Raw genomic sequence first — 22,500 nt, forward strand, 5'->3', positions numbered from 1 at the left:
AACATTACCATGAACATCTTAATAAAGGCAAAAACACATTAAGGGTGTTTGTTTGCTGACATTCGTATTAAAATCTGTTTTATGCTGTGCAGCGTAAATTTCTAATGTTTTTATGCAGAGTATATATTTTAAAAAAGGGGAAAGACAATAAGTTGTTGTATGAATGCTGTAATGTTTAAATAATTTTCCATTTAAAACCTGTGAAGGTCACGCGAGCATCAGGAAGAACGCAGCATCTCATTTCTCAAAGGACGCGTTCTCTGTTCTCGTGGTCTCCCGAGTTCGTTCTTCCAAGGACACCTGGTGTAACCCCGTCGGTCCTACACCGCCCAACTCGCTCCGGGCTGGGATCGAACTGGCGACATTCCGCATGGGAGTCGGTTGCTCTAACAAGGAGGCTAAAGACCATGGCCTCTAGAGTCTGTCGCTAGAAAACCATTAGAGGTAAGAGGAGTGAGGTTTACCTGCACAGCACATACTAGCTGGCCTCCGTTACACTCACCCCCCTAAACCTCACTCCCATCTGGGTCACGGCACCAATGTAACCCCGCCAGTCCTACGCCACCCAACCCGCTCTGAGCTGGTATCGAACCGTCGATCTTCCGCATGGGAGTCGGGTGCTCTAGCGACAGACGCTAGAGGCCATGGTCTTTAGCCTCCTTGGTAGAGCACCCGACTCCCATGCGGAAGGTCGACGGTTCGATACCAGCTCAGAGCGGGTTGGGTGGCGTAGGACTGGCGGGGTTACATTGGTGCCGTGACCCAGATGGGAGTGAGAGGTCAGAGGAGTGAGGTTTACCTGCACAGCACACACTAGCTGGCCTCCGTTACAATGGCAAGACCGCTCTCCACAAGAACACAAGTCCGTTCTCTGCATTCATGGAATTGAGAAACAGCCCAGGTGTAAACAGGGTCTTCGGATTAAAAAGATATCGGCATTAAATAAATAGGCAGTTTCTTATTGATGATGCTTTTATTGGAATGGTTCTTTCTGAAGCAACAATCCCTTTAAAAGTACTAAATCATTCCAAAAATATACCCCGAACAGTGATGCCAAATCCATACAATTTTAAGCATAAACAACACCTACTGTATGTGCATATCCCTTTAATCTGATGCAGACTAAATACTGCATTGACAAATAAAAGATGTATCAAAACAAATGTATTCATTTGCCAAAAATCCTCTCAAGAGAGCAAAACTACTTTCGGTAAGGCAGAAAACTCCAACTTCCTGTTATAAATAGACAAGTGCTTTCAACAGTAGAACTAGAATGTTGCCTTACTCGAATAATCATTTACAATCCTCATCAGGTGTACTGTACCATACACAAAGAACATCATACAACACTTTCCCACTTTCCACCCGACGGTATTAATCTACAAACAACACAAATCCCTGATTTCATTCACAGTCAATCTCTATGGCCTGGCTCAGTCTGGATGTTGTCATCTCACGCTATCGATTTCCTCTTCAGGTGTATGTTCTTGAGCTATATACACAGGCTCAATGTAAGGATTTACCTCTTCGTTTTGCATCGGACAAAAGTCCCCCTGCATCTGTTTCCTGTTTGTATCAAAGCCTTCCTGATCATCAGGAGGAATCACAGACCCTTGAGTCCTGACAACAGACTTCTGGGATGGCACAGGCACTGGAACAAAGCCATGAAACACCATAAGTGATGGTGTGTTCATAACCTCCAACGGCGGAGCTTGTCGCTCAGGAGACTGAACTGGCAGTTGCACGTAAGTCTTTGTTTCTGGGTCAAAGAACGTTTTCGTTTTAACCTGCAATGGCATATCCACCAAAAAGTACTGTCCCGAATCAGGGTCTTGTAAGAGCTTCCTCTGGGTGACTGGGAAGGACTGGGTTACAAGGTTATTGGCAGGTGCATAAGCATGTTCAATGCTGTTGTGGTGCAAAGGTGATGCCTTTGGAGTGGACAACTGGGATATCTCTGTCGAAAACTCACCAGCGGTTTTCCCAGCGCTACTTGACACACTTTCGTGTTTATCCCTTAAAAATCTGTCCAGACTTTGCGTCCTACGCTCTAGTTTTTTGGGCAAGTATTTCTCAGTCCTTCTACCCAGTCTGTCACTGTCATTAGTGACATTGCCATTTTCCAAATGATCCCCGTGGTTTGATGTGCATTGTTGCTGTTTTTCAAGGTTATGACTCTTTGAGTCACCAGTCTGACTGGTTTGTTTGACTTCATCTTTAGTTGCATGGTGCAGTTTCTTGCTAGGATCATTATCCTCACTGCTCTGGCTATTTGGATCATCATGGTGTCTAGCATGCTTCTCGTTTCTTTGAGATTTAGGTTCAAATGTGTGATTGAGATGCTCACTGTGTTTGCTGCTGATCCTGTCAATGCTAAGGGACCTGTGCTCATGTACTTTGTCAGTGCCATGGTGCCTCCTCTCAGCCTTGACAGTTTTGTCACCGCTCCGGCCTTTACGCTCAGATTTGCTTTTGGCTTCAGCTTTTTGTATCCTCCTTGTGGTGAGCTTCATGGCTCGGCGTAGAGCTTTCTCGGTTTTTGGTGGTACAACAGGTGGCTTGTTCTGGCCGTTTCCACTGCAAGCTGAACCAGATCTCTCGCTGGGTCCCTCCGCATCCTCAGTTGGTGCAGTACTAGAAGTGTTTTCCTCCATCAGATCCCCTCCACTTGTTTCATATCCATCCAGGCCCTCAGATAAAGTGCTAACAGCAGAGCGCTGTTCCTCATCTTCAGAAACTGAGGCACTTCCAGCTGACAACTTTCTCTGTTTTACGGTTGCTGGAAGGGACAAGAAATGCATAGCTGGCTGGTTTGGTGGGGGGCTCTTGACTGGTATACCATGTACAGGAACTGGAGAATGGATACGGTCCTTGAAGAGATCCAGATCTTGCTCATCAATCTCAGATCCATTCAAATTGTCTTTCATAGAAAGCTGTTGACCTATTTCTTGTTGATCCCCGGAGGAGGCATGACTGTGTGAGATCTGTGTTAAGTCTCTGGCTGACTCAATCAAGCTTTGTACCCATCCCCTCTTGTCCATATCGCTTGGTGGAGAAACTACCCTGTCAGAGAAATCTGACTCACTTTCATGATTGCTCAAAGAGCAGGAATCCATTGTTGGTTCCTGGATATCCTCTTTCACCTTTCCATCTATCTTTTCTTTCATGTTGTCGGTTTTCCTTGAAAACTTTTCAGGTTGTGCTCCTGGTTCTAATTCATGTAATAGAGAGTATTCACTTGAGTTTGAAGACCGACTGCTGTGATGTGTCGGTTTACCATTTAGTGATGTTACGGAGTAACGTTTTCCGAGGATATCATAAACTGTTATACTGTCCTTTCTGTCTTTATCGGTTTTGAAAGACTCTGAAGACAATGTTTCAGAGAGTTCTTCCTCATGGTCACTGACAGTTTTGAGCTTTTCTGAGCTTGAAAGACCTAGAAGTCCATTTAGGAAGTCTTTGACGTAGCTTTTAGAAGGAGCCTTGGATTTGTTCTGTTTGTCCTCCGACTCCTTCAGATGTACAGCGTCCTCTTCCTTTTTATTCACTTTTACCTTGTCATCTTGCAGTTCTTCATTTATGTTGTCATGTATATCCTTTTGGGTGACGTTTTGTTTCCTTTGTGAACCAGAATGTTCCTTGCCTTTTTCTCTTGAAAAGTTGGTAGACATTCTTTCATTCTCTGAATCCATCTCCTTGTATATAATGGAGTAAGTCTCACTTTCAGGATCACTGACTGTGAGTTTTGGTGGAACACATTTGTGTCTCATTTTGTCTTTTGAAGCCTTATCACCATCAGCTCCCATAGACTTTTCAGAACATGTTCCTTCAACAGACAGATCTTTCTCGACAACCTTCATCTTACTTTCTTTGTCATATTTCTCTTTCAGAGATGTGACATTTCCTTTCACTGGGCCTCGATTCTTTGATTGACTTGACTGAACTTTACTAGCTTCTCTACTTTTCATTTCCTCAGTTTTGACAGAAGCATCACCTTCTTTAAAGTCTAACTTACTTTCAATCTTTTCACCAACGCATTCATTACTCTGAGAATTACTTCTACCTCTTCTTGGGGGTATGTCAGGTTTGTCTTTTTTGTCAACACCCAACTCTTCCTCACACTGTGCCACAAAATTAATTCCATTATTTCCCAAATGATCACTTACTTGTGCAGCTTTCTTTAAATCACTTCTATTTTGATTAATCAACTCTTTCTTTTGGCAAATGTTTTCACCCTTGCTGATATGTTCTGTGTTGCTTTCTTTACTTACAAGGCGCAACCTGTCTGTCTCATTATATTTTATAGGTTCTGAATGCTGACACTGCCCAAAAGATTCTTCCTGCTTACAGGGCCTGGCTAATTTTACCTCAGACACATGACTTTCACCATGTTTGGCCATGTCTCCTGGCATAGTTTTAACAGTCTGCCAATTTGTTTTATTAGCAGATACAGTATTCTGACTTTTGCCTTCTTTTGTACCCTTTACCCTCTCATTTAGCAGGAATATACAAGGTAGCTCTTTTTCTGTCTTGATAGGTAACTCAATACCATCTTGAGGCTCTTTACACCCAACTCCTTTTCTATCAGTGATTGAAGCTTCAACATTCGAGACAGCCTTACATAACTTCCTTTGTTCTCGTTCAGCAATTACTTCCTCTAGAGCCATTTTGGCCAGGTCATACTTATCAATGACAGCATTATCTTTCTTTAAAGGTGCATTTGTCTTTTTAGACCCTTGTTCCATTGATGCAAACAGTGCTCTCTTTGCAAAAGTGTTTCCTTTCATTGTTTCAGGGTTTCCTATTTTCTCTTTTTGTTCTCCCAAACCACTGTTTGATGTAATATTGCTCTGATCTGTGGTAGCTTCTCCTCTTACATGAACACTTTCTATCAGCAGTGGTGCATCTACTGTTGTTTGAACTAGTACTTTTTCTCGATGCATGCTTTCATTTTGCTTTTGTCTTGCACCTTTTGTTTTTGCATTCCTTAAATGCCTGGGCCGTCCGTCATCACCATTTTTATTATCCTTTACAGTTAACAACCCTTTTTCTAGATTAGAACTATCCCCATTTTGATCATTATCATCATCTGTACTTACAAATCTCTGACTTTTAATATAGTTATTCTGCCGTGCAGAAAAGACATGCTTTGCCCCTGCCTCTTTTCTGTTCAGTTCCTTTTCTTTGACAGGGCTTTTCTGTGCACTGACAATTTCTGTAGCTTTCAACCTGTCCTTAATTTGACTCTCATTAATGATCTGTCTTTCCGTATTTGCTAAACTTACATTTGGACTTTTTCCAGATTTGTTTTCGGTATTACTTTCGCTATTTAAACCCACAGTGAGTTTCTTGGCATTTAGTCTTGACTCTACAGGGATATTTTTACTTTGGAGCTCTAATTCACTGGGATAATTGCCCTCTGTGTCATGATCTTTAGTGGCTTTGTCTTTGTAAACCTGAGAGCAAGTGTCGACCACAGTTTGAGCAGACGCTCTAACATTAATCTCCCCGGGACTCGATTTTTGGTAAAGTTGTAATGAGGGGTATGTTGCCTTGTTAGCTGCAGGGCTCCGGTTTGATTTGACTTTTCCAGACTGAAGCAGACTCAATCCCAAATAGTCATCTGGTACTCTGCCACTTGCAGGAGAACAAGTTTGAGTGTCGGCATTTTCCAACAAGGGACTCAATGGGGATATGATAGGGTTCTGACGAGCAGGTGAAATCGTTTTTGCATCTGAAACCTCAGGTATTTCAAGCTCGTCTTTTGACACTTCAAGTTGGGGAGACTCTTTACTTTGATTTGCCGCATCCAAACCTTTAAACTTTGGTGGGCTGTACATTGTCTTAACCCTTTTTCTGTTGTCCTTGAGATTAAACAACAAGCTGGATGCTATAGATTTGTAGACTTCCCTTTTAATCTCAGGTGATGGATGCAGATCTCTCTCGGGGAGTGCTGGGATCTCCAGGGCTGTGGGTGAAAGCACAGTTTGCAGTATCTCTGAGGTTCCTGTTCCATGTCTGGAGGGTATCACTGGTGTCAATAGCTGTGAAATGCTGAAAGGAGTTGAACTAGCAGATGCCTGGTCCTCTACTGTCTTCACATCTTTTTTAAATGTCTGTGCACTCCTTTCTCCAGCATGTTTCCTCTCGCAGACTGGGGAGTTTATGATGGAGTGCCCCACAGGAGCAGCACTTTTGGCTCTGCTTCTGCTTTTTCGCCATGGAGCACAAGGTTCTGCCCTTTCCGAATTACATCTCTGTTCAGTTCCAAGTGGAGGCACCTTTGTAGGAATACTACGCTGGATGTGCTCGGACTCTTTGTCAGGTTTTGGGGGTACAGTAGGGGCTGCAGATTTCACAGGTTTAGGTGAATGAGTCTCTTTTTGTTCAGGACTCTTTTCCACTGATGTGGGGAGACTTAGTTTATAGTGTTCATGCGCTGCAGTTAATTCCTTGTAAAGAGGAGAATCATACCATTCAGGTGATCTGTCGTTTAACATAATCTCTGAAATGTGCTCTGGCCCAATGGAGAATTTATTAAAATCCCTCCATGATAAGAATGGGCTGAACTCACTGTGGAGGAAAAAGTTTATATAATTGAGTTTTCTCAGTTTGTTGTTTTTGTGGTGCTTGCTCTTCGAGGATTTTCCCGAAGGTATCAGTTCATTCTTGCCTGATTTTTCGGCCGAGCCTTTTTCATCTGATTTGAGATGATTTTTGGCTTGCGAAAGGTGCTCTGCTGTTAAACTGTGATAGTCTGAAGAAAACTCCGAGAGCTCCCTTTGGATGCTGAGTAGAGCAGATTTGTCCCACGAGTCACCGTTTGTCATCTTTGCACTCTCGCCATTCTTTTTGGCAGCAAACACTGCAAAAAGTGAAGAGTCTTTAGATGACTTACTTGGCCTACTCAACGGATCAATTGCTCCATTAATTGGATGAGAATGAAGTTTTCTGACAGCACAAAGTGTGCTCTCCTGTGTCTTTTTTGAGACATCCTCCACCTTTGGCTTGCGGCAGCTGACTGGAGAGGGGGAAAACTCTGAGTCATTGTAGATTGCTTCATCTCCAATGCATAGACTCTTAAAAGCTCGATCAGTCAGGCTCATGACCTCGCGGTCTATTTCATCCATAAAGCTATTAAGATAGCGGAGGTGCTGCATGCTCGTCCTGTGGCGCTTCTCCTGGTTGCTCATCATGAATGTGTATGCCCAGTCCTTCAGTCTGACGCAGAACTGACCCGGCTTGACTCTTCTTTCTTTGTCATCTCTACAGATTGCAGATTACATTATGATTTCCCTGCAAAGAAAAAAAAAAGATGTTTCAGTTTCGCCCAAAGACATTTAAAAAGCATATTTGGAGACTACTAACTAATACAGTTGAAGTCAGAACTATTAGCCCCTGTATAATTTTTTTCCTAATTTCTGTTTAACAGAAAGAAGACTTATTCAACACATTTCTAAACATAACAGTTTTAATAACTCATTTCTAATAAGTTAAAGGTGCAGTAGGTGATTGTCTTCTGAAGCATGTTTTGTTGTGCTGGTTGAAAGTCTCTTCACAGTCTAAGAGTAATAATTACAGTAAATGATCTAAATGTATTTATATGTATTTTTATATTTTGGGTAAGGCATAAAACTAAAAAATGTTCATCCAATTAAATAGAGTCGGACCGACATCTCTCATAATTCCGATTAGCAGGTCAGACTGTCTGTCAGCGAATGCAGATTTGAACAACTGCGCAGCCGTTTGTACGCAGCTCCGCCAACCGCTGTTGGTGCCGCGCGTTCAAGAGAGAGGGCGTGCGCGATCAGTAAAAACCTGCTTAAAAAACCTGAATCAACATTGGAGTTACCTTTGCACGCTGGAGAAAGGATGAAACAATGACTGAAGGATTTCTCTTAGAAAGGTAATGTTTTGTTTTAAAACTATTTTTGCTTCATGCAACGTATGTGATGTTGTTGTTACAAACGGGTTATATCTTCACAGAAGTGTTGTTCAGCCACTAAAATCTTCCGATAAAAGATTGATAAGACTATTTTCAGTCACAGGGACCTTTTACAGCATCGATAATGTAGATTTTAATTAGTTTAACAACAAAACACAAGTACATAGCGCTATTCCGCCTAGTCTCTCCCTATATTATTTACCATGCAAGTAAACAAGCACTAGTCGCTTTTAACACGAGAGAGGACTGTTTTGCGATGCTCCTGTTTCAGGAGGCGTGGCTCTAGATGGCAGGGGAGGGACTGTGATTCAGAGATGTATGCTAAGCTGTTAGCATTGTGAAAGATCACCTACTGCACCTTTAATTCTTTTATCTTTGCCATGATGACAGTAAATAATATTTCACTAGATATTTTTTTAAACACTAGTATTCAGCTTAAAGTGACATTTAAAGGCTTAGCTAGGTTAATTAAGCAAGTTAGGGTAATCAGACATGTCATTGTATAGCAGTGGTTTGTTCTGTAGACCAGTGGTCTTCAACCTTTATATCACCGCAGAACAGTCAACGCTTCACATCAACCGTTTTCTCAGAGGATGACAAGCATTTGGTTGGGTGTTCTGTGTTTATCTGAGATAATTAGTCGACCAAAATGTGTATATTCCATACAAGCTGAAGCTCAGTCAATTCTTGTCACGTGACTCGTGCTGTGATCACGGGATTCATTTAATTGGGTGCCTCTGGAAGGCGCGAGTGGATCACGCTGATTGCACGCGCAAGCCGCACACCTCTATTGGAAATAACGAACTTGCGCAAACTCTAGAAAAAACGTGATGCGCAAAAGGCCCTTAAAAGGCCGCCGTCATTTGCGATCTCCATCAGTTGTTGTTCTTGCACAGACATAGGGGATTCACCTGATTTGTTGACGAATGGGTAGAAGATCTAATTTTTGGCAGTTCGTGGGTCCTTTACAGGACCTTTTCCCCTTAGCAAAGAAACTTTTTTTAAAGATGTCTGTTTTTTACGCGTTTTGCTGCTTGTGGGTTAAATTTGGCGGCTCAACTGATCAAGAGAGTATGGTCATTTTTCAAAATAAAAGACTTTTCAACATAACAGATTATTCAGATTCAGATAATAAATACAACAAAAATAATTAATGATTTCTTGTGCAGCCTGGCACCAATTGATCTGCCAACTTTTAGTTGGGGAACACCCTAGCATCAAGGGGCTAATAATACTGACCTTTTTTACTGCTTTTATTCTACCCAAAATAAAACAAATAAGACTTTCTTCAGAAGAAAAAATATAATAGGAAATACTGTGAAAAATTCCTTGCTCTGTTAAACGCAATTTAGGAAATACTTGGAAAAAAAATGGGTTAATAATTTTGACATCAACTGTATATTAAAACCTTAAAATACATTGCTTTGACCTCCTGGGTGGTTGGTAACCCAGCCTGTGTCTATGTACAGTAAAGAAAGACACACCATGCCAAACACTAACTATTTTTAGAAGAAGGCAGATGTCTTGCTGGCCTTTCACATGCACAGGCCACCTGCATAACCCTTGGCAAACGTTTAGTAAAACAATTACATTTTCAAACTATGCATGGATTTTTTTTACTGCGAACACTGCGATCTACTTTTTTTAAAAGAAATACTTGGTAACACTTTATTTTATCGGTCCATTTGAGTATTAGTAGACTGTCTGCTTAATATCTGCTGATACTGCTCCTTCAACAGACATTTCACTGACTATAGAAACTTTGCAAGTAGTGATGGGTCGCTCATAAATGATTCGTTCGTTTTGAACGAATCTTCAATATGACTCGGAAACTACGAGTCCTCTCAGGGAGTGATTCGTTCATCTGCGCGTGCGCACATTTGTGCAGTTGATATCGTTAATTTCAAGTCTTCATCACATTGGCAAAAGCCAACCATATGCGTTTAGAGCCGGAAAAAGAATTAATCCGTTCATCTCTCGAGTCCTCTATCGGGTCTGAGTCACTCGTTCATCACGGGCCAATCATATGCGTTTAGAGCCGGAAAAAAAGAATTGATCCGTTCATCTCTCGATTCCTCGGGTTTGAGTCATTCTGTCACATGATAAACGAATGATCATGGCTCCTATCGGCTTAGACTGTGCATTGATTAAGATTATATGTGACTGTCAGTGTTACGTGAATGAACCCCTGACATTTGAGTACATGAAGAGGTGAAGAGATAAAAATGCCTTCATAGACAAAAGAGCAGGTCAACATTGAATTATTATTATTTTTTCCTTCATAATAATCTATTTATGACTTATTTGTCGTGTGATCAACCTTTTAAGCTAGTTGTAGATGTGTTTGGAAGCAATTCAGAAACATTTTAATAATATTTTGGCAAATTGAACCAAATGAGCGAAATGACTCGAAAAAAGATTCGTTCATCTTGATGAACGAGACTCAAAGATTCAAGTCAGTAAAATGATCTGAACTTCCCATCACTATTTGCGAGTACATGTCAACTTACACTAACCCTAACCCTAACAGTCTACTTATAATCTAATGAGAATTAGTTGGCATGTAGATGCAATGCAACGTAATTCAACAAACGGACCATCAAAATAAAGTGTGACTGAATACTTTTATACCTGAAAGGCCACAATTGTTGTTAAGCACTTCCAAATTAACCCGGGATTTATACTTGGAATTATTTGCACTCCAGAGAACACAAATTAGTCATCATTCAGTCATTTCACTGCAGCTGCCGCACTGTGTGGCTGATCCGGGAATAACTCATTAACCCATATTTGTCCTCTGACCCGAATCCATTTACCAGCACTCATCACTGCTTACATCTGTCATTGAATTGAGATGTGCATACAATACACTACCTGACAAAACTCTTGTGGCCTATACAAGTTTTAAAAACAACAATTAATAAGTTAACTTCTAGTTGATCATTTGGTATCAGAAGTGGCTTCTATGAAAGGCCTCTAGATTACACTTATTTGACCACAATAAAATATGATCATGTTTTGATTTTGAATGATTTAATTAGGACAGTCTTTGCTCAGAATCTTTGGATTCATCGTCAACGCCTCCTCCTTCATCTTACCTCAGACATGCTCAATAATGTTCATGTCTGGTGACTGAGCTGGCCAATCCTGGAGCATCTTGACCATCTTTGCTTTCAGGAGCTTTGATGTGGAGGCTGAAGTATGAGCAGGAGCGCTATCCTGCTCTAGAATTGTCCCTCTCCTGTGGTTTGTAGTGTACTGGGCAGCACAAATGTCTTGATACCTCAGGCTGTTGACATTGCCATACATTTAGCAGATCTCTTGCACATCCCATACTGAATGTAACCCCAAACCATGACTTCTCTTTCACATGCGGGTTCGTATGTGTGATGATCGGGATGCAGTTCAACAGATGATCTGCCACTTTTCCAAATGATCAACTAGAAATCAAGGTATTGTTCGTCGCTCTTACAACTGGGATTGACTACAAGACTTTTGTCAGGTGGTGTGCACCATTAATACATTCATTTTGTCTTGAAATTTTATCTCAGAGAGCTCAAATGCTGGCCATCCAAGGACAAATCTCAGGATGTATTTATAAGCATGTAAAGGCATGCACTAAGTGGCCAAGAAGACTTGGACAGCATGACATTTTTCCACCGCCCATAATTCTGTATCAACTTGCAGTCTGGGTAGTTTCCCCACATCTGCTACTTTATTTATGTGAAATGAAGATCTACAGTACAGTGATAAAGTCCTGACTAACCTCAAGGAAAGATCTTCAAAATAATATGCTGTTTATTATAAAATAACGTGAGCAGATCTTCACTTCTTTTAATATTGGAAGGGAAATGATTTACACTTGGACAGTGTATTACATGCACTGAGCCACGTTAAAAGTGAGTCCTTACCTTTTATAGTGCTTCTGTATTTCATCCTTTGGAAAGTCCGTTCATCAAAGACATCAAAAATGGTACGGATCACACCGAGTGAAGTCAGATGTTTGTGTTACTCCATAGCAAAATGTCCTTCTCTGAACACGACCAGGTAGAAATCCATATTCAAGCGAGCTCTTGAAAAGACTGGAGGAGCAGGAGCCGAGCACACACCCTACCGAAATAGTTGCCGGCAAGGCCAGAGCTGTAACGCAGGAAGGAGTTAGCGAGAGCACATATCTGAGCGACTGTTTGGTGTCGAGTGGGCGACAGATGAAATAGAAATAGTCGTCTGCTATTTTGGTACCGCTAGCTTGAGTGCCATAGCAGAGTCTATAGCTCCAGCGTTCCGCAATATTTCACATGAACACAGCAGCTCTGGACGCATGGGATGTTGTTGTGTGGCGGCTGGGCTTGAGTGGGAGTCATTTGTCTCGCAAACAGGCCAGGCAAATATAGCACCTTGCATCACCCACAGCAGTGTCACCAAACTCAAAGTGTAGGATGAGTGGCTAATGGAGTCTGATTACCGTGACAGACTGCCTACAGTTGTTAAGCAGATCCTGCTTGCGTCTATCTAGTACTGCTAGTTGGTTTGATCTGAAAGAAGAAAACACCTTTTAAATGTCCCGTGACGTGAAACAAAGTTGATCCATTTAGGCGGAAGTGACAAACTACAAGCTTTACATGTTGATATCAGTTTAATATCTCCTCAAAGCGTCATTAGCCTCTTTCACACAGTGATATCGGTAAATATCGGGAAAATAATGGGCAGCACAAATGTCTTGATACCTCAGGCTGTTGACATTGCCATACATTTAGCAGATCTCTTGCATATCCCATACTGAATGTAACCCCAAACCATGACTTCTCTTTCACCAAACTTGACTGATTTCAGTGAGAATCCTGGGTCTATGCGGGTTCGTACGTTGGTTTGATCTGAAAGAAGAAAACACCTTTTAAATGTCCCGTGACGTGAAACAAAGTTGATCCATTTAGGCGGAAGTGACAAACTACAAGCTTTACATGTTGATATCAGTTTAATATCTCCTCAAAGCGTCATTAGCCTCTTTCACACAGTGATATCGGTAAATATCGGGAAAATAATGGGCAGCACAAATATCGGTAAATATCGGGAAAATTTACGGAACAACTTTACCGGTAAATTCAAAAAATTGCTGTTCACACAGGCGAGGACGTTACGGAATTTTTCTGGAAAAGAGCATTCACACATCCATTCCAAAATAGCGGTAAATTCTGACATCATTAACCAGAAATGAGCTCTAAACGGCTGCGCTTGTGTTTGTAAACATTTGACTACATCACAAACTCTGTGGATGGATCAGTATTGTGAACAACTCCGATGAAATATAGAGAAACAATTTCGCATGTCGAGATGTACAGGAAATGTGTGTGTGCTCATGGGCTGTTTCACGGGCACATGCAAAGCTTAAAGGTAAACAAACAATGGCTTATCATAAGCATCTTATCGATAATTATTTACACGGTTGGCATTAAGATGAACAAATTATCGTTATCTGACAAACATCTAGCAGCTAAATGTGTCTGGTAAAATATTCAAAGGCTTTTATTCTCATAAACCGCGCGGACGTGAATGAGTCTGTCTGTTCTGACTGGCCAAAGCAGACGTCTCACGTCAGCACGTTCTAGACGTGCACGCGCTCTTTCCGACAATCTTCCTTCTGCGTTCACACAGCGCAGCATTCCGGCAAATTACCGGAATCTACAACTTCTCCTTCCGGAAAATAGCCAGAACGAATTTACCGGTATTTTCAAAAAGGGTCTGTTCACACATACGCACCTTTCCGGTATATTGCCGGTAATTTCCCGGAAAGGTGTGCATGTGTAAAAGGAGCTATTGTTGTCATTGTTTTGTACCACACTAGCTTATAGATATCCTTAAAGACTGATATACTGATACTGACATCTAAAAAAACATTTTAATTTCACTAGACCTTTAAAAATGTTCCTCTGGCCGGCTGGGTCAGTTGGTATTTCTGTGTGGAGTTTGCATGCTCTCCCCGTGGGTTTCCTCTGGGTGCTCCAGTTTCCCTGAGTAAGGCTGCTATCTTGTGGGCTGTTGTGTTTGAGGATGGGTGGATGGTAGTGGTAGATGGTAGTGTTCTTTTGTCAAAATAATGTAGCCTATCTTTGGTTTTTCATTCATTCATTTTCTTTTCGGCTTAGTCCCTTTATTAATCAGGGGTCGCCAATGAACTGCCAACTTATCCACACAGAAACACCAGCTGACCCAGCCGAGCCCGAACCAGCGACCTTCTTGCTGTGAGGCGACAGCACTACCTACTGCGCAACTGTGTTGCCCATCTTTGGTTTTTATTATTCAATATTTAATCTGAGGGTTTTGAATCTTGCACCTAACAAGCTAACAATATACAAAATAAAAAACAACAAACAAAAACATAAAACTAATACTAATGCTGAAACTAATAAAAACTAAACTAAAACTAAACAATTTAAAAATATAGAAGCTAATAATAATTAGTAAATCTCCATCTAAAACTAATTAAAACAAAAAAATTCAGCGAAATAAAAACTAAAACTAATGAAAAATCCAAAACTATCATAACCTTGCTGTGAATGTGAGTGCGTATGGGTGTTTCCCAGTACTGGGTTGTGAATCGAAGGGCATCCGCTGTGTAAAACAAATGCTGGATTTGTTGGTGGTTCATTCCGCTGTGAAAATGGTTAGAGTAAACAGTACAGAGCGCTTGCTAGATTCACAACTGAAAATGACATTTATTACTGAACATGCATGCAGTTTGTTGCTGTCCTTAATTCGTCATTATGTAATTTGATAAATTTGGCTGTGCTCTTTACACCTACACGGTATCAGAGTTATTTTAGTGGCTCTATTTGAAGCTGCCAGTATTTCATACAGTAATGGCCTGCCTTTCTTTCTGGCACACCTTTCGTATCTCATCTTATCTGTCACATGTCAGAGCAACACCTGTTTGTCCACTGTACTCGGCCAGACTCTCAAGAATATTGATAGTGCTTTACAAAACAAAATCTGTTACATTGCCTGCATTATAAAGTCTCAGAAATAAAGGTTCAACTGTGTACAGTGCATCAGGAAAGTATTGATAGCGCTTCACTTTTTCCACATTTTAATGTTACAGCCTTAATCCAAAATAGACCAAATAAATTGTATTCCTCAACATTCTACACACAATCCCCTATAAAGACAATGTGAAAAAAAGAGTTTTTGAAATTGTTAAAAATTTATTAAAAATAAAAAAGCTATAGAATCAGATGTACATCAGTATTCACAGCTCTTTGGAGTTGTGTTTGAGCAGGCAGCGCTCATCACCAGGCTAATACCTTCCCTACAGTGAAGCATGGTGGTGGCAGCATCATGCTGTGGGGATGTGTTTCAGCAGCAGGAACTGGAAGACTAGTCAGGATAGAGGGAAAGATGAATGCAGCAATGTACAGAGACATCCTGAATGAAAACCTGCTTCAGAGTGCTCTTGACCTCAGACTGGGGCGACGGTTCATCTTCCAGCAGGACAATGACCCAAAGCACACCGCCAAAATATCAATAGAGTGGCTTCACAACAACTCTGTGAATGTCGTTGAGTGGCCCAGCCAGAGCCCAGACCTAAATCCTCTTGAACATCTCTGGAGAGATCTGAAAATGGCTGTACAGGCGCTTCCCATCCAACCGGATAGAGCTTGAGAGGTCCTGCAAAGAGGAATGGGCAAAAATTCCCAAGGACAGGTGTGCCAAGCTTGTGGCATCATATTCAACAAGACTTGAGGCTGTAATCGCTGCCAAAGGTGCATCAACAAAGTATTGAGCAAAGCCTGTGAATACTGATGTACATCTGATTTCCAGCTTTTTTGTTTTTAATACATTTACAACAATTTCAAAAACTTTCACATTGTCATTATGGGGTGTTGTGTGTAGAATGTTGAGGAAATAAATCAATTTAGTCCATTTTGGAATAAGGCTGTATCATAAAAAAATGTGGAAAAAGTGAAGCGCTAAGAATACTTTCCGGATGCACAGTAGATCTACCTACTATATGTCTTAAAAAAAGTAAATGCATGCGATCTCAGCATTTTTTGATATGACACAAGCCAAGTGAGGACCACTGTGCAACAAGTAGAAAGCAGATTACACAAAATCATCAAAAAATGAATAAAAATACAAATATTGAGAGCAAATATACAGTTGAAGTCAGAATTATTCGCCCCCCTGTTTATTTTTTCCCCCAATTTCTGTTTAACAAAGAGCAGATTTCTTTAACACATTTCTAATCATAATAGTGTTAATAACTCATTTCTAATAACTGATTTATTTTATCTTTGTCACTTTGTCACTAGCTGAAGACACTAGTATTCAGCTTAGTGACATTTAAAGGCTTAACTAGGTAATTAGGGTAACTAGGCAGGTTAGGGTAATTAGGCAAGCTATTGTATAACGATGGTTTGTTCTGTAGACTATTAAAAAAATTAGCTTAAAGGGGCTAATAATATTGACCTTAAAATGTTTTTTTTTTAAATGTAAAACTCCTTTTCTACTAGCCAAAATAAAACAAATAAGACTTTCTCCAGAAGAAAAAATATTATCAGACATACTGTGAAAATTTCCTTGCACTGTTAAACATCATTTTGGAAATATTTAAAAAAAAAAAAAAGAAATAAAAAAAAAAAAATCGAAGGGGGCTAATAATTCTGACTTCAACTGTATAAGCTAATACACTCAAATCCCCCCAATATTTTGTGTACACTTTTGTGCGGAAATCCAAATGTAAACTTTTTTTTCTACAGTTATTTATGTTCATTGTCCAGGTAATATTTCTGCACTGGTTTGGTTCTGATCAGTCTAAAAACCTAGGAATAATTAGCAAAAGTAGGTGAATTATTGGAAAAACTATGCTTCATAGAGAAAATCTGCATCAGCTCAAGTGCATGCACACACACACACAGACAGCCGCTTCTGTTTTGTCATCCCAGTGCATGGTCCATGTGCTCATATGGGGAAAGTCCCTCCTCCCTAATCACATTTAAAGTGTGAGTCTCAGTGTCAGCATTCAGAGCACTGTACGCATCTGGAGCGCGCTTCCCTTTTACCATCTGCTAATGTGAACCGGGAGGTGAGAAAGGTCATAAGGAGAGGGCAGACGGGTCTCTATCCTTAGCAACCCTGTCTCACCATTTCCAAAAGTCCACTCAGTGTCCTCTTAGGCAAGTCTATAATAGGACAACTGGACTCTTGAGCTCTTAGGGGGAGTCCAGGGTGAGCGAGCTCTATTTAAGATGATGGACATCCACACATGGGATGGCAGTATAGCTGTTGGGACGGCTATCATTCTCTGCATGGGACGGGAGTAGAGCAGCCAGTAAATACCAGCATGTCTGATGCGCTGGCCTGGGCATGCACCCACTGCCCACAGATGCCCTGGATCATGTTACTGTTGTGTATTGACTGTGATGGTTATTAGAACGTGATAGTTCAGCTTATTTTGCTTATTTAGTGCAAAATGCAAATAGTTAATGAATAAAATGGAAAAAGATACTAAATGCAAAAAAAGAAAAATTAATTAACGAACAAACAAATTACTGAATGTAAAAAATGAACAAATGATTGAACGGACATCCAAAAAAATGAATGAATCAACAAATTACCAAATGCAAAAAAGGAATGAATGAATGAATGAATGAATGAATGAATGAATGAATGAATGAATGAATCACCTAATGCAAAAGATGAATAAATGAATGAATGAATGAATGAATGAATGAACAAATTACTGAATGCATAATTAATGAATGAAAAAATGAACAAACTGAATGCAATGAATAAATGAATGAAAAAAGGCACAAAATGAATGAATGACTGAATGAATGAACAAATAAATTACTGAATGTAAATAATGAATGAATAAATGAACAAACTACTAAATGAACGAACGAATTAACAAACTACTGAATGAATGAATAAATGCATGCATGAATGAATGCATGGGTGCATGGGCAGATGGATAAACAAACAAATAAAACTATTGAATGCAATGAATGAATGAATGAATGAACAAACCAATGCAAAAAATGTATAAGTGAATGAACGAACAAATGAATTACTGAATGCAAAAATAAACGAATGAACAAACTACTAAATGAATGAACGAACAAACAAACAAACTACTGAATAAATGGATGGATGGATGTATGAATGAACGAACAAACTACTGAATGAATGTATGGATGGATGGATGAATGAACAAACAAACTACTGAATGCAAGAAATGAATGAACAAACAAATACAAAAAAATAATGAATACCTGAACTATTTAATGAATGAATGAACTACTGAATAAATTCATGAATAAATGAACTACTGAATGAATTAATGAAAAAAAATGAACTACTTGAATGAATGAGTGAATTGATGGATGGATGAATGAATGAATGAATGAATGAATGAATGAACAAACTACTGAATGCAAAAAATGAATAAACTAATGAATTACTGACTGCAAAAAAATATATGAATAAAAGAACAAATTACTAAATTAAAAAAAATGAATAAATGAAAGAATGAACTACTGAATGCAATAAATGATGTACAAACTACTGAATGCAAAAAATGAATAAATAAATGAATTACTGAATGCAAAAAATATGTATGAATGAAAGAACAAATTACTAAATGCAAAAAAAATGAATAAATAAATGAATGAACTACTGAATGAATAAATGAATGACCTACTGAATGAATAAATGAATGAACTACTGAATTAATAAATGAACGAGCTACTGAATGAACCAACTACTGAATGAACGAATGAATGAATGAATGAATGAACGGACCAACAAACTACTCAACGAACAAACAAATTACTAAATGCAAAAACAAATTGAATGAACAAATGAATGAATAAACAAACAAACAAACAAAAGAGAGAATAAATCTCAAAGATGCTCACAGCTATTCAGGCAGATTTTGAGTAATGTATTTAAATGCAAGTCTGTTCCCCACATAAACATACAACTGTGCTTCAGATTACCTAAAATATAATGCATATAATGTAAAATATCAACAAATATTTAACTGATTAACATTTATAAACAAGATAATTTCTTGGTTCAAGTTCATATCTGTGGATATAAACATCATTTAAGAACATACAGAGTACAGAACAACACATTACAACACTGAATCATTGCAAAAGACTCACATGACACGTCAAACGCAGACGGAAGAATATCTGGAGCAAAGCGGACTCAAGTTGAGACATCGAGATGTCAACAAATCCCAGAGATGAAAACAAATCACACAGCATTAGACCAAGTCTGTGATGCAACCATTAATTCTCACGATACACAAGACTCATGGTAAATAAATAACAAATAAAATAATTATCTCATAAAGAATAAACATATATGATAAAGGAAATGTTGATTAATTTAAAGGAAGACATGACTTCTTTTATAATCATTTTACAGTTGAGTTTTACCATCTAAAGCAAGTACTTTTAGCTTAGCTTAGCATAGATCATTGAATCGGATTAGACCATTAGCAAGCTATTGATAATGTAATATTTTTGTTTTGATTTGAGAAATTTTAAAGCTCGACTCTGTTGTAGTTGCTGTTTTGTAGGCAGATAATTCTACAGTAAGAACTGTACTCGCATTCTGGCGTAACAAACAAGGAACTTTGCTGCCGTATCATTGGCTGCCGCAGTCGAAATGATTTTATGCCGATTTTAAGTGTTGGCGCAATTGTAGGGCTTTGTTGGGGATTTTTTTTTTCATAAGCCACATTATGTAACTACAGAATAGTCAATGATTAAAGAGGAAAACGATCAAAACAATTTTGAGTGAGATGCTAATGGTCTAATCTGATTCAATGATTTATGCTAAGCTAAGCTAAAAGGGCTATCGCAGCTATCGCCCAGACCCCGCGATCAGCTGAATGTATTAAAAGATAATAAAACTCAACTTGTTTAACTTTAGCAGAGCTGTAAAATGAGCCTAAAAATAAAAGTAGAGTGTGGCTTTAAGACCATCAGCTCGCCGGACTGCACATGTTTAGACATAAATAGAGCAGACAAAGATCTTCTAACACTGTTGTTGTGATTTAAGAGATTATGAAAAGCATTTTGGAGGATGGTGTTGTTTCTCCACCATGTGCTACTGGACACACACCAGGCTGAAGGCATTGATGGAGATTCACAAGTGTGTTTGGCAAAAGAAGCGGCACGTTATACTGAAAACAGCATCAGTCTTATAGCAAATTAAACATGCAAATAGCAAAAGATTCCATATATACACTTATACAAACAGTGCAAATGGTATTTTCTTATGTGATCCATCCATCCATCGATCTATCCATCATTCTATCCATCCATCTATCTATCTATTCATCTATCTATCCATCGTTTTATCCATCCATCCATTTATGCATCTATCTATCATTCTATCTATTCATAGCACTAGCTATCCATCCATATATTTATCTATCTATCCATCCATCCATATATTTATCTATCTATCCATCCATCCATATATTTATCTATCTATCCATCCATGCATCTATCTATCTATCTATCTATCTATCTATCTATCTATCTATCTATCTATCTATCTATCTATCTATCTATCTATCTATCTATCTATCTATCCATCCATATATGTATCTATCTATCCATCCATGCATCTATCTATCCATCCATCCATCCATCCATCCATCCATCCATCCATCCATCCATCCATCCATCCATCCATCCATCTATCTATCTATCTATGCATCTATCTATCCATGCATCTATCTATCCATGCATCTATCTATCTACCTATCTATCTACCTATCTACCTATCTATCTATCTATCTATCTATCTATCTATCTATCTATCTATCTATCTATCTATGGTGAGTTGCTATGGTCAATGTCTCCATGCAGTTTATGAAAACAGAATAAAGAAAAACTACATGAGCTGGCGTGTTCAGCACTTTCTGAATGCTCCATTAATCCTGTGTGTGTGTTTGTTATGCAGCCTGTTAGCGCTTGTCCACAATCGCCTGTCATGCCCTGCTGACCACCTACTGAAGCCCCCTAAAGAGTCTGCATACTTTCCAGAAAAAAAAAAAAAAAGTTGTTATTCAAGACCTTTAACCGGGTAACAGAACCTGCTGATGGACGCCTGTCGTCCATTGTGCATTTACACCAACTATCTAGAAACTATTAAAAGCTGCAGCCATACTTCAGTTATTTGACTAATGATTTAGTATTACTACATCTTTTCTACAAATTATAATCTATCTTTTTTTGTTGATTCTGGCTTGTTGATTTTCCCATGTTGTCACTCAAGAAAGCAGCGTGTTTGAGTTTTCCCTAAATACTATTCTACAGTTGTGCCTCACATTAACTCAAATGTTGTCAATTAGCCAATCAGAAACTTCTAAAACCTTGACATCATCATCTGAGCTTTTCCAGAGGCAGAATAATCTTATTGTATGTAAACTTGACGTTCAAGAAAAGTTATAACAATTTCTCAAAAAATCTCTCTCTCATTATTCTGCTTTTAAGCACAACAGAAACTGATATAATCCTGACTTACCTAAAAGAGAAAATTTAGTCACATTAACATCTGACTTTTTTTAATGGTTATGTGCCTTTTTATACAGTGTATGTAAACTTATGCTTTTAACTTTGTATATATATATATATATATGTGTGTATATATATATATAATATTTATTTATATACAACATGGGAAAATCAACAAGCCAGAATCAACAAAAAAGATAGATTATAATTTGCTAAATGACACTGGGGAAAAGACTAATGTTTGAAGACATGTCCTGTGGTCTGATGGAGCTAAGATTGAACTGTTTGGTCATAATGACCAGTGTTACATTTGGAGGACAAAGCTTACAAGCCTAGGAACACCATCTCAACTGTGAAGTATGGGGCGGCAGCATCATGTTGTGGGGCTGTTTTGCTGCAGGAGGGACTGGTCCACTTCACAGCATAGATGGCATCATGAAGAAAGAACATTATGTAGAAATACTGAAGCAACATCTCAAGACATCAGCCAGGAAATTAAAACTTGGCCACCAATAGGTCTTCCAAACAGACCATGACACTAAGCACACTGCCAAATTAGTTCAAATGTGCTTTAAGGACAAAAGAGTGAATGTATTGGAGTGGCCATCACAAAGCCCTGATCTCAATGCTATAGAAAATTTGTGGGCAGAGTTGAAAAAGCTTGACTGAGCAAGACAGCCTACAAATTTGACTCAGTTTTACCAATTCTGTCAGGAGGAATGGGCCAAAATTCCTGCCAACTATTGTGAGAATCTCGTGGAAGGATACCCAAAACACTTGACCAAAGTTATAGTTTAAAAGCAAAGCTAAGAAAATACCAAGAAAATGTGTGAAAACTTCTGATTGTCTAGAAATTTTTTTAAAACTTCTCAAAAAAATCTCTCAATATTCTGGCATTTAGCCAATGTAAATTATTTAGGTAATCCTAACAGGTCTAAAATAGTAAACGTTTAGCATGACTTACCATCAGAGATTTAAAAAAAAATGGTTATGTTCCTTTTTTTTACAGTGTATGTA

At 39.0% G+C, this 22,500-nt stretch overlaps 1 protein-coding gene and 2 long non-coding RNA genes across 11 annotated transcripts in view; 1 reads left to right on the forward strand and 2 right to left on the reverse strand.

Annotated features, from left to right (window-relative positions):
- LOC147834365 (uncharacterized) overlaps positions 1-22,500 on the reverse strand; it is a 546,693-nt gene that overhangs the window by 430,462 nt on the left and 93,731 nt on the right. The window lies entirely within an intron of this gene.
- Positions 1-22,500, forward strand: part of LOC147834367 (uncharacterized) — a 32,722-nt gene that overhangs the window by 679 nt on the left and 9,543 nt on the right. The window contains exon 1 of one of the 6 annotated variants that reach the window (XR_015503722.1): positions 7,834-7,906. The exons of 1 other annotated variant lie outside the window; for it this stretch is intronic. This is a non-coding gene — a long non-coding RNA (uncharacterized LOC147834367). Of the gene's footprint in view, positions 1-7,833; positions 7,907-12,868; positions 13,131-22,500 lie in introns of those variants that run through there. 4 more of the 6 variants (XR_015503718.1, XR_015503721.1, XR_015503717.1 and 1 more) reach the window with 4 other exon arrangements.
- gb:bf158330 (expressed sequence BF158330) lies at positions 955-12,144 on the reverse strand. 3 transcript variants are annotated; one of them, XM_087275502.1, is made up of 2 exons: positions 11,857-12,144; positions 955-7,296 (listed from the first exon to the last, which is right to left on the reverse strand). In XM_087275502.1, the coding sequence occupies exon 2, from the start codon at positions 7,194-7,196 to the stop codon at positions 1,449-1,451; it is 5,748 nt and encodes a 1,915-aa protein (XP_087131628.1). In that variant the 5' UTR covers positions 7,197-7,296; positions 11,857-12,144; the 3' UTR covers positions 955-1,448. The 3 variants fall into 3 exon arrangements, with proteins under 3 accessions (XP_087131628.1, XP_087131629.1, XP_087131630.1); XM_087275503.1 differs by having other exon boundaries at positions 955-7,589; positions 7,823-12,089; XM_087275504.1 differs by lacking the exon at positions 11,857-12,144 and adding an exon at positions 7,480-9,235 and having other exon boundaries at positions 955-7,388.

The sequence above is a fragment of the Danio rerio genome, chromosome 12 (assembly GCF_052040795.2).
Source record: "Danio rerio strain M-AB ecotype USA chromosome 12, GRCz13ab, whole genome shotgun sequence".
Taxonomy (NCBI): domain Eukaryota; kingdom Metazoa; phylum Chordata; class Actinopteri; order Cypriniformes; family Danionidae; genus Danio; species Danio rerio.

Coding starts and splice junctions, on each gene's coding strand:
- gb:bf158330 (XM_087275502.1), bottom strand. CDS start 7,196: ATGATGAGCAACCAGGAGAAGCGCCACAGGACGAGCATGCAGCACCTC.